Source organism: Nycticebus coucang, chromosome 2 (genome assembly GCF_027406575.1).
Source record: "Nycticebus coucang isolate mNycCou1 chromosome 2, mNycCou1.pri, whole genome shotgun sequence".
NCBI classification, from domain to species: Eukaryota; Metazoa; Chordata; class Mammalia; order Primates; family Lorisidae; genus Nycticebus; species Nycticebus coucang.
Window position 1 is genome coordinate 184,643,495 of NC_069781.1, and position 12,798 is coordinate 184,656,292.

Consider the following 12,798-nt stretch of genomic DNA (forward strand, 5'->3'; position numbering starts at 1 on the left):
TTTTCATGAAAATATTTTTAATGTACATGAAATAGGCATTTTCATATGGAAAAACCTAGAAAACTAATTGCCAGAAGACCTACCCTAAAAGAAGTGTTAAAGGAAATTCTTAAGTGTGAAGGAAAATTATGCCAGATTCAAAGATGAATTTATAGGAAGATAATGGAGAAGTAGAATTAGGATTAATATAAAATGTGTTTCCTAAAATTAAAAGATTTTAATTTCTTTAAAGAATAATTGATTGTTAAAGCAAAAATAATCATGTGTTGTAGGCTTTAAAATGTACGGAAGTGAACCACATGACTATAGCCCTAAGGAGGGAGAAGAAGCGAAGACACACTTCTGTGAGTTTCTCATGTGTGTGAAGTTATGTTCCAGTGAACACTGTGCTAATTAAAAATCTTGCTATAGGTTCAATGCCTGTATCTCAGTGGTTAGGGCGCTGGCCACACACACCAGGACTGGCAGGTTTGAACGTGGCCCAGGCCTGCTAAAACAACAGTGACAATTGCAACAACAACAAAAAAAGCCGGGTGTTGTGGTGGGCGCCTGTAGTCCCAGCTACTTGGGAGGCTGAGGCAAGAAAATCACTTGAGCCCAAGAGTTTGAGGTTACTGTGAGCTGTGACATCTCGGCACTCTACCGAGAGCAACATAATGAGACTCGGTCTCAAAAAAAAGAAAAAGGGGTGGTGCCTGTGGCTCAGCGGGTAGGGCGCCGGTCCCATATGCCGGAGGTGGCAGGTTCACACCCAGCCCCGGCCAAATTTAAAAAAAAAAAAAAAAAAAAGAAAAAGATAACTTGCTGTCAACCCTAGAGCAGTTATTAAAACTATAAAACAGACCAGTAGAAGAGATAAAATGGAATATGAAAAAGTTATCCAGAAGAAAGCAGGAAAAGGGGGATGAGATAACAAGGAACAGATGGGTGAAAGGTAACAGCAGGGTGGTAAATGCAAACCCACTGAGTCAGTACACATTGTGTGTAAATCGAGTGACCTAGCAATTTTTTTTGTTTTTGACTTTGCAATTTAAAGGTAGAGTGTGTTTGGATAACAAGTAAGGTCCAACTATATATTGTTTGCAAGAGGTAAATATACCATGCAATTACTAATCATAAGAATAGTATAGCAGGGACTGGGTGTGGTGGCTTCCACCTGTAACCCCAGTGCTTTGGAAAGCTGAAGTGGAAGGATCACTTGAGGTAAGGAGTTCAAGACCAGTCTAGGCAACAGAGAGAGATCCTGTCTCTCCAAAAAATTTTCTTAAATTAGCCATGCATGCATCTGTAGTTATTGCTGCATAGGAGGCTGAGGCAGGAGGATCACTTGATACCAAGAGTTTGAGACTGCTGTGAGCAGATTACTCCAGTCTAGTGACAGAGGGATACCCTGTCATTTATTATTATTATTATTTTCTATTTTTTTTTTTTTTTGGATTTTTTTTTTGAGACAGAGTCTCACTATGCTATGTCACTCTGGGTAGAGTGCTATGGTGTCACAGCTGACAGCAACCTCAAACTCTTGGGCTCAAGCAATCCACCCTCCTCAGCTTCCCAGAGTATTAGGATTACAGGTCTGAGCCTCCATGTCCAGCTGAGATCCTGTCATTTAAATGAAAATTCACCTAATTTATAGAATTCCAGGAAAACCATATGATTATCCCAATAGATACAGATGCATTTGATGGAATTCAGTGCCCAGTCATAATTTTTAAAAAATCAGGGAACTAGGAATAGAAAGGAATCTTCCCAACTTGAGGAAAGGTATCTGTGAAAAACCGAAGCTAATGTTCATACATAAATTATGGAAAACTCAGCGCTTTGTGGTGACGTCAGGGGCAAAGATGGCCACTCTAAAATTTTCTGCTGACATAGATATGTTAGGAATAGCTCTACCTGGGAAGAAGGACATGGTTTTGGGGAGGCCCATCTTGGGGGCCTGCCCACCTTAATTTTTTTTTTTCTGCCCACCTTAATTTTGTCCTTAGTGATTGCTCACACCTAGGGAAGAGGGACTACCCTACCAACCTACCAGTCAGAACTTAGCTACCCACTGCAAAAGGGTGTGGAAGTCTCTGTGGCCTCACAGCAGGTACTGTTGGGTCTTGAAGATGACCTAGAACAATAATTAGCCTTAAGACTAATTATCACGTCCATAGCTTAAATGTATATTTTGGTCCATATCCCTCAGTGGACTGGCAGAGAGGCTCATGGGAGGTCCACGTGCACAGTAAGACTCTGGTTCCTAGGTGACCTCTGACCCAGGAGGTATAAAAGAAGAGAATCACCAGCCATAACCTTGGTCTCTTTACCTACTTGCCCTGGCAATGGTGGCCCGTTCGCTGTCTGTGGTGAACATACCCTGCTTTGTAAGCTTTCTTACTCTGTAGACCAGTGGTTCTCAACCTTCCTGATGCCACAGCCCTCTAATATAGTTCCTGTGGGTCGTGACCCACAGGTTGAGAATCGCTGCTGTAGACTATCTTTCTCTTCCTCAATAAACTTTGTTTCATGCTTGCCTTACTTTGAGGTGGCTAGTCATTTTTCAACCAATAGAGCTCTAAGAACTGAGGACACAAGCAGTTGCCTGGAACCCTGACATTTTAGGAGACAGGCAGCTGCCTTGAAACCAAGAGATAGAAATGTAGTGATCAAATACATGGAAAATCTTACATACAAGGAAAATAAAAACCACTAATCAGTGCTTTTAACAGGTTGGAAGATACAAGGACAAGGTCAATATATAAAAATCTCCGTCCTTAAGGCTGGGAATTTGAGTTCAAAAGTTTGAGGATAATGGACAGTTGAAAAATGAACTCTAGGCTCAGCGCCCATAGCACAGTGGTCACGGCACCAGCCACATACACCAAGGCTGGTGGGTTTGAACCTGTCCCAGGCCAGCTAAAGCAACAATGACTACTGTAACAACAACAAAAAAAACAGCCGGGCATTGTGGTGGGCACCTATAGTCCCAGTTACTTGGTAGGCTGAGGCAAGAGAATCACATAAGCCTGTGAGTTTGAGGTTGCTGTGAGCAACTGAGGGCGACATAGTAAGACTCTATCTCCAAAAAAAAAAAAAAACTCTAAAAATTTCATTTTACAGGGTGATACCTGTCGCTCAAAGGAATAGGGCACCAACCCCTATGCCAGAGGTGGCGGGTTCAAACCAAGCCTCGGCCAAAAACTGCAAAAACAATAAAAATAAAATAAATAAATGTAAAAAAAATTTCATTTTACAGTAACATTAAAACGTAATAACTAGGGATAAATTTTGTGAAAGAAGCGTAAGATGTCTGTACTGAGAGTTTAAAACATTGCTCAAAGAAATTAAACAATATTTAAATAAGCAGAGAGATAGTCCATGCTTAAGGATCAGAAGACTTATTATGATGACAGTTCTCTCCAAGCTGATGTGTGCATCAGGTGCCTTAGCCTACAGATTATGCAGGCTTTACTGATAGGCTGACTGTAATAGCTGAAACTATCTCTAAAAAGAGTGATAAAGTTGAAGAGCTGCTCCATCTTACATCTAGACTCACTGTAAAGCTGCAATAATCAAAATAGTGTGCCATTAGCAAAAATATATATGGACAACACAACAGACGGCACATTCAGGAATAGATCCATGCATGTGTCAACCAAAAAGAAGCTAAAATACCGTACTGCAGTCAGTAAGAAAAAACATTTATTGGGATCTGAAGATTTCAATTTGAGAGACACAGATTCTGCTAGAAGCCAAATTGTGTTTCTTTCTTTCTTTTTTTTTTTGAGACAGAGCCTCAAGCTGTTGCCCTGGGTAGAGTGCTGTGGTATCACAGCTCACAGCAACCTCCAACTCCTGGACTTAAGCGATTCTCTGGCCTCAGCTTCCCAAGTAGCTGGGACTACAGGCACCCGCCACAACAATTAGCCACTTTTTTTTGTTGTCGTTTGGCAGGCCCTGGCTGGATTTGAACCCACCAGCTCTGGTGTATGTGGCTGGCGCCTTAGCTGCTTGAGCCATAGGTGCTGAGCCCCAGATTGTGTTTCTTTTTTTTTTTTTTTTTTTTTTCAGTTTTTGGCCGTGGCTGGGTTTGAACCTTCCCCCTCTGGCACATGGGGCCGGTGCCCTACTCCTTGAGCCACAGGCGCCACCCCAGATTGTGTTTCTTGAGGGGAAGGGAGTTGGCATTTTTAAAAGGAAACTGAAGCCGGGTACGATGGCTCATGCTTGTACTCCCAGCACTCTGGGAGGCTGAGGCAGGAAGACCACTTGGGCTCAGGAGTTCAAGACCAGCCTGAGCAAGAGCAAGACCCCTTCTCTACTAAAAATAGAAAAACTAGCCAAGTGCTATAGCAGGCATCTATAGTCCCAGCTACTGAGGAGGCTGAGGCAGGAGGATCAGTTTGGTCCAGGAGTTTGAGGTTGCAGTGAGCTATGATGATGGCACTGCACTCTAGTCAGGTGACAGAGCGAAACTCTGTCTCACAAATAAAAAAATAAATAAAATAAAAAGAAGGAAATGCCCACTCTGTCAAATCCTGGTTAAAATGTTTAGTAATCAGAATTCTAGGAGTGCGAAATTATGCAACCACTTTGGGATTAGGTCTACCAACGTGTATTAGTCTTGTACTTTATAACCCAATAATTACACTTATAGATATTTACCAAAAAATACTTGCATGCAGATATTCACAGCATCTTTATTCATTATAACCTCAAAGGGGAAACAAATGACTTCAACAGGTGAATGGACAAACTAGTTGTGGTATCCATACAAAGTAATACTAAGTAATACGAGGGGCTAACGACTGATGCCCTCAGAAACATGAGTATGTGAAGCCAGCACAGACAAGGAAGGGCACAGCAGCACAGACTCTGTCCAATTGGCGGTCTAGAACAGGCAGAGTTAAGTTTACAGTGAAAAGCTCGTAGGGGCTTATAGGGGTATTAGTTGTGGTTGGTACAAAGGTTTATTTCTGGGGTGATAGGAATGTTATATCTTGATAAGACTATGGGTTATATGGAGGTCTGACAATTAAGTTGGCAAACTCATCCTAGAAAAAGTGCTACCTACCTCACTGCTGAACATCACTACGATCACCTTCAAAGTTTTCCCCTCAGGAACTGTGTACTCACACCAGCACCTAGTCCACCTTGAAACAATTTTGGAACTTTTTCTGGAGTGGCCATCAGAGCTGTGGTCGTATTACCCTTGATGCCTTCAAAGTCATCAGAATGTCTTCCTTTCAATACTTCCTTTATCTTTAGGTAAAGAAAAAGTCATTGGGGGTCAAATCAGATGAGAAGGGTAGGTGTTTTAATACAGTTATTTGTTTCCTGGCTAAATACTCCTCACCGTTAGTGCTGTGTTAGCTCCTGCATTGTTGTGATGCAAGAGCCATGAGTTGTTGGCCAAGATTTTCAGCTAAAATTTTCTTAACTTTCTCTGTCCTTGTGTACTTGGTCTGTTATGCTTCTCATGATCAGCTGATGATTTCAATGCACAACTTTTTCTCCGATCTGCTTATTATTGGCCACCCTGATCTCTCTTCTTCAGTGAGACTTTGTCTCCCCTCAGAAGGACATTTAATCCATTTCTACACTGCTGTTTTCTTCATGGCATTATCATAAATTTGGACTAACATGTCCCTGGTCACTCTGGTCAAGTTAACAAGAAATTTACAAATGTTTGTTCATTGCTTTAATTTAAGCTCTAGCATTCTCATGATGGCACACAAAACACACAACAGCAGTAATGAATACCACTCAGCAAGACCACCACAGGTTGATGCTAGCACAGCTGTGAAATGGTTATCTACTGAGCCTGAAACTTATTGAGCTAATGTACGGTGCTGCCAACATAAGCACATGGTGGCAAGTTTGCAAACTTAATTGTCAAACCTTGTCCATGTATGAAATTGCCAGAATTCATACTGTATATTCTCTTCATGATACGTTATACCCTAGTTGTTTTGTTTGTTTGTTTGAGAGTTTCACTTTGTCGCCATTGGTAGAGTGCTGTGGCCTCACAGCTCACAGCAACTTCAAACACTTGGGCTCAAGCGATCCTCTTGCCTCAGCCTCCTGGGTAGCTGGGACTACAGGCGCCCACTACCACGCCCAGCTATTTTTAGAGATGAGGTCTTTTTCTTTTTTTCTTTTTTTTTTGTTACAGTTTGGCCAGGGCCGGTTTGGAACCCACCACCTTCAGTGTATGGGGCTGGTGCCCTACCCACTGAGCTAGAGGTGCTGCCCTAGAGATGAGGTCTTGCTCTTCCTCAGGCTGGTCTCAAACTCCTGAGCTCAGGCAATCTACCTACCTTGGCCTCCCAGAGTGTAGGATTATAGGTGTGAGCCATCATACCCAGCTTGTATCCCAGTTTTTTAAAAAATCAGGTTCCCACTTCCCCTAAAAAAGGATAAAACTCAGTTTTCCTTCACTGCCCAGTATTCAGTGAAGTGTCTGTCAAGCCTTGTCCTATGGAATATTGGCAAGCACCAGATGTGGTAGACAATGTCTTCTTGAGATGTTCCCTATTTGAGACCCTAAAATTGATGAGAGGGACAGCTTTTGGATAGGTAGTAAGATTTCTCTAAAGGTGATCCTGTGTTTTGGTGCTGGTGCTTGCAGTGTGAATAGCAGTGCGTCACATGCCATCAGCAGAAATCTTCACTAAGGAAACAAAACTGAGGGTGTAACAGGTGCTCTGTGAGGATGCACAGTCAGAACTTCCCACATAGAGATTTTTATAAAGTTGAATTTCTGAAAACACCTCAAGTTTCCAGAAGGGACTCACAAAATAAGATTTCTTCTTAGGAGCTTAGCATGGCAATAAATGTAAGCTGGTTGCAGTGCGGCATACACCTGTAATCACAGCTACTTGTGAGGCTGAGGTACGAGAATGGGCAGACTGGCTTAATATACTCCCTAATTTTATCCTTGTCATGTGGGAATCTCTATTGCTGAAGAAAGCAAAATCAAAGAATACAAAAGCTGCTTTTCTTTTTTTTTTGAGACAGAGTGATTATGTTGCCCTCGGTAGAGAGCTGTGGCATCACAGCTCACAGCAACCTCAAACTCTTGGGCTTAAGCAATTCTCTTGCCTCAGCCTCCCAAGTAGCTGGGACTACAGGCTCCCGCCACAACGCCCAGCTATTTTTTGTTGCAGTTGTCATTGTTGTTTAGCTGGCCAGGGCTGGGTTTGAACCCACCAGCCTTGGTGTATGTGGCTGGTGCCGTAACCACTGTGCTATAGGCACTGAGCCCAAAACCTGCTTTTTTGTGCTTTCTTTTCTTTGATATTTTACTGACTGAGGCAGTAGGGCCCAGGAGGAACAATGCAAATGACATTTGCCATACATTCACATCACTGAAAAGTCACCAAGTATGGTGTGGCCCCAGTTTTATTTACTTTATTATTTTATTTATTTTTTATTGTTATTTTTATTTTTTTTTTTGAGACAGAGTTTCACTTTGTTACCCTCGGTAGAGTGCTGTGGCATCATAGCTCACAGCAACCTCAAACTCTTGGGCTCAAATGATTCTCTTGCTTCAGCCTCCTGAGTAGCTGGGACTATGGGCACCCACCAAAACACTCAGCTATTTTTACAGGTGGGGTCTCGCTCTTGCTCAGGCTGGTCTCAAACCTATAAGCTCAGGGCCATCTACTGGCCTTGACCTCCCAGAGTGCTAGGATTACAGGTGTGACCACCAAGCCTGGACTTTTTTTTTTTTTTTGAGACAGAGTCTCACTTTATTGTCCTCTGTAGGGTGTTGTGGGATCATAGCTCACAGCAACCTCCAACTCTTGGGCTCAAGCGATTCTCCTGCCTCAGCCTCCCAAGTAGCTGGGACTCTAGCTAAAGGGCCAGAATGTTTCTTTCTGGTAACTCACAACCCCTTCTGCTCTCCTCTCCAGAAAGAGAACTGGAGAGTTTATTGTGTCGGTTCTCTGGGACTACCTTCCATTGAGAATTGTGCCCTGAAATTCATTCATTCTTTATGTAGCTATGGTTCATTTAAGATTCTGTTGTGTGTTTATTGGGTTTGGGGGCAGTGCCTGTGGCTCAAAGGAGTAGGGCACCGGCCCCATATGCCGGAGGTGGAGTGTTCAAACCCAGCCCCGGCCAAAAACTGCAAAAAAAAAAAAGGAAAGAAAAAGATTCTATTGTGTGAATTATGCGTATATAAGGTTCTATTCTGCAAATTATTATTATTTAGCTAATTTTTTTTTTTTTTTGAGACAGAGTCTCATTTTGTCACCTTGCGTAGAGTGCGAAGGCATCATAGCTCACAGCAACTTCAAACTCCTGGGCTCAAGTGATTCTCTTGCCTCAGCCTCCCGAGTAGCTGGGACTACAGGAGCCCACCACAACACCTGGCTATTTTTTTAGAGATGGGGTCTTGCTCTGGCTTAGGCTGGTCTTGGACTCCCGAGCTCAAACCGTCTGCCCACCTCAGCCTCCCAGAGTGCTATTTTTAGCTAAATTTTTTTGACACGGGGTCTCACTGTGTTACCCAAGCTAGTGTCAAACTGTTAGCCTCAAGTGATCCTTCTGCCTCAGCCTCTCAAGTCACTGGGATTATAGGCATGAGCCATTGAACTCAGCTCAGAGTTATTTTTTTTTTTTCAAAGTCTCACTTTGTCACCCTGGGTAGAGTGCCGGGGCGTCATATCTCACAGCAACCTCAAACTCCTGAGCTCAAGCAGTTCTCTTGCCTCAGCCTCCCCAATAGTTTGGACTAGAGGCACCTACCACAGTGTCCAGCTATTTTTAGAGGCAGGGTCTCACTCTTGCTCAGGCTAGTCTCAAACCCGTGAGCTCAGGAAATCCGCCTGCCTTGGCCTCCTAGAGTGTTAAAGATTATAAACATGAGCCACCATGCCTGGCCCAGAGTTATTATTTTTACTATTAAAAATAGTGGTGTGTAGGTGGGTTCTTGGGTGCCCCCTCCCAGCATGGGGCTCTCTCTGTTACCATCCCCACTGACACTGCAGCTCTGCTGAGCGAGTGATGTCCTTCTGTCCAACATGCTTCCAGATAGACATTGAGGATCTCGAAGATGACCCTGTGGTGAACGGGGAGAGGCCTGACTGTGCACACACAGATACTGTGGCACCAGGGATCAGAGAGCGGGCTCCATGTGGACACACAGAAACCAAGATGGATGGAGATACAGCCATGGCCATATCTGCAGAGCAGGTAGGGCTGAGAGTAATGAGGAGGGGCAGCAGCTGGGAGGCCCCAGGACTCCCAGTCATACATACTCATATCATTTTCTTGGAGATATTGTTTTCTGAATTCAATTTTGTTAATTGCCTGATTGCCAAAAAATTCCCTTGGGAACCCTGAAGAGATTTTCATGAAATCTTAAGCAGTGGCATCACAGATGCTACACACTCAGTCCCAAACCTGCCTCGCATGTTCATGAGATCCATGCCCACTCCTGGAGCGTGTCAGCCTGTCTGCTGTTTTCTTCCATACTGCACTTCCGAGACTTGGCTCGGGTAGGCAGTGGGTCTGGGTGCTACCTAAGTAAGCACGCTTGAAGGAGTGTGCAGGTCGTCATGTGGTCACGGGTGCAGGGGGACCGCGGGTGCATGTGCAAGGGTGGGGGTCACAGGTGCAGGTGAGGGGGGTCTCAGGAACAGGGATACCACAGGTGTAGGTGGGGAGGGGTCACAGGTGCAGGGGTGGGGGGTCGTAGGAACAGGGGGACTACAGGTGCAGGTGGGGGGTCATGGGACAGGGGGACCACAGTGCAGAGGTTAGGGGTCATAGGATCGGGGGACCACAGGTGCAGGGGTGGGGGTTCACAGGTGCAGTTGCAGGTATGTGGGGGTCAGAGGAGCAGGGGGACCATAGGTTCAGGGGTGAGGGTCACAGGTGCAGGTGTGGGGACTGCTCTAGTGAGGGTGGAGTCAGGGTTGCTTCTTTAGGTCTCAATTTTCAAGATTTTACTTTTCTTTCCATTGATTAAAATGTTCCTCTTTTGTTAGTCTAATGCAAGTGGCAAACTTCGAAAGAAGAAAAAGAAACAGAAAAATAAGAAAAACAGTACAGGAGAGACTTCGGTATGTGAGTCAGAACTGGCTTCAGTTTCTCCCTCTGTCTCATTCCCTCTGTGTCTTTCTGGCTGTGTTTCTCAAGATGGTGGTGAAAGTTTTTTTTTTTTTTTTGAGACAGAGCCTCACGCTATCGCTCTGGGTAGGGTGCTGTAGCATCACAGCTCACAGCAACCTCCAGCTCCTGGACTTAAGCAATTCTCTTGCCTCAGCCTCCCAAGTAGCTGGGACTACAGGCGCCCGCTACAACGCCCAGCTATTTTTTGGTTGTAGTTGTCATTGTTTGGCAGGCCCAGGCTGGATTCGAACCCACCAGCTCTGGTGTATGTGGCTGATGCCTTAGCTGCTTGAGCTATAGGAGCCACTGTGAAAGTTTTTTTATTTGATATTTTGATTACTTCTCATTAGGAGTACAACTATTAGTCAAGGAAAACTTTCCCTTATTTTGCTTGTTTTGTTCCCTTCATTCCCTGGGTGGTTAGAGCCCACTCTTCGCATTTCCTGACATGTATCGGAAATGGTGTTCTCCTCATGGAGGAAATGGTGCTCTCCTCATGGAGGAAATGGTGCTCTCCTCTAAACTGTGAGCTGCTTGCTCTGTGTCTGCGTCTGGCTAGTGCTGATGGGCTCGTTGGGTTGTGAGCATAGAAACCACCCACAGGAACAGTGGGTTGAGCAATATTTTCGTTATTGCCCTTGGTCTCCGCCAGATCTTGTTTGTCCTATAGAGGGCTTTACTTTGTTGCTCTTCACCTGGAGTCTCTTCTCCCATGTCTGCTCCCCTGCAGTGAGCTTGCTGTCCCACAGACAGCAATTGTGGGACCCTGACACCCTGATTTCTATAGTCTTCTGGTTTTGTGGTTTTTATCTATTCTGAACTGTTGCTTATGAAACGTCTCTTTTTTTTTTTCTAAATATACATGTTGTACATAGTATTTAAATTCATTTAGGAAGTAAATAGTATTTAATAGTTTTCTCTTAAATCATTTTGTTATAAAGTTCGCGTGATTAATAGGTCTTTTGGGGGCTTTCAGGAAAATGGACTGGAAGATATTGATCGCATCTTAGAGAGGATTGAGGACAGCAGTGGGCTCAGCCACCCAGGCCCTGCCCCCCTGAGCACCAAGAAACACGTTCTGTACGTGCAGCACAGGTATGAGCCCCCTGCGGCTGTTAGGACAGGGACCCATGGAAGGAAAGAATTACTTTAAAATGAACAAGAAAATTTACTTGAAAATTTAAAGTAACATGAGTTTTTTGTTTTGTTTTGTTTTTTGAGACAGAGTCTCCAGCTGTTGCCCTGGGTAGAGTGCTGTGGCATTATAGCTCACAACAACCTTTAACTCTTGGGCTGAAGCAATCTTCTTGCTTCAGTTTTTCTATTTTTAGTAGAGATGGGATCTCACTCTTGCTCAGGCTGGTCTTGAACCTATGAGCTCAAGCAGTCCATCGGCCTTGGCTTCCAGTGTGGTAGGATTATAGCACATGAGCCACCACGCCCAGCCAGTAACATGAGTTGTAAAAAAATGAAATGAGTTTTATTAAATATTTAGGAAATAGGAACAAGGAGAAAGAAGGGAAGGAAAATTGATCCATGTTTCAGAAGACTTTTAGCTTTACTTTTGTATCTTAGAAAGTTCTTTCTGGAATTGTGTAAAAGTACCATGTCATCCTTGGATGATAATCTACCTCTTGGTCTATTCAGAGATTGTTGTCAGTTTTTGTTGTCAGTTTTTTTTCCCCCAGAAGAGCCACCTAGAGTGAGTTGGGACACACTGATACAGTCTCATAGTGTGTGCACAGCCCTGACTCAGCCCACAGGTAGAGATGTGCTGGAGTGCACAACTCACCAGGCACCAACCCGCTGCCTCCCTCTGGTGCCCTGTAGGACAGTCTTGGTTAGTCCTTGCCACAGATGGGTGGTTGTTTCCAGGAAAGTGGGCCTGGCATTGCCTCCCAGGCCACAGTTACGCTTCTCCCCCCGGGTTCTCATATGGCTTTCTAAAATTTCCAGAATCATCATAAAACATAATTTCACTTTCCTTTCTAAAATTTTCAATTCTCTAGACACTTGAATCCAGACACAGAACTGAAAAGGTATTTTGGTGCTCGAGCAGTCCTGGGGGAGCAAAGGTAAGATCCTCACAGAGCTTCCATTCCTTTTTAGTCTCTTGAGGGAGGGTAGTATTCTTGTAGGAGGCTGGGGGCAGTTACTCACACCTGTAATCCCAGCACTCTGGGAGGCCGAGGTGGGTGGTTCCCTTGAGCTCAGGAGTTCGAGACCAGCCTGAGCAAGAGCAAGACTCCATCTCTACTAAAAATAGAAAAACTAGGGCGGCGCCTGTGGCTCAGTGAGTAGGGCGCCAGCCCCGTATGCTGAGGGTGGCGGGTTCAAACCCAGCCCCGGCCAAACTGCAACAAAAAAATAGCCGGGCATTGTGGCGGGTGCCTGTAGTCCCAGCTGCTCGGGAGGCTGAGGCAAGAGAATCTTGTAAGCCCAAGAGTTAGAGGTTGCTGTGAGCCGTGTGATGTCATGGCAGTCTACCTGAGGGCCGTATAGTGAGACCCTGTCTCTACAAAAAAAAAAAAAAAATAGAAAAACTAGCTGTGCATGGTGGTAGGTGCCTGTAGTCCCAGCTATTCAGGAAGCTGAGGCAAAAGGATCACTTAAACCCAGGAGTCTGAGGTTGCTATGAGCTATAATGACACCACAGCACTTTACCCAGGGTGACAAAGTGAGACTCTG

At 44.5% G+C, this 12,798-nt stretch overlaps 1 protein-coding gene across 3 annotated transcripts in view; it reads left to right on the forward strand.

Annotated features, from left to right (window-relative positions):
- TCF25 (transcription factor 25) overlaps positions 1–12,798 on the forward strand; it is a 34,991-nt gene that overhangs the window by 3,176 nt on the left and 19,017 nt on the right. For 2 of the 3 annotated variants that reach the window (XR_008373287.1, XM_053555931.1), the window contains exons 2-6: positions 273–344; positions 9,028–9,189; positions 9,987–10,061; positions 11,087–11,205; positions 12,120–12,185. Coding sequence is in view for 2 of the 3 variants with exons in the window: in XM_053555931.1 (XP_053411906.1) it covers positions 273–344; positions 9,028–9,189; positions 9,987–10,061; positions 11,087–11,205; positions 12,120–12,185 (494 nt within the window). In the remaining variant the exon portion in view is untranslated. The remainder of the gene's footprint in view (positions 1–272; positions 345–9,027; positions 9,190–9,986; positions 10,062–11,086; positions 11,206–12,119; positions 12,186–12,798) is intronic. The other variant, XM_053555941.1, reaches the window with a different exon arrangement.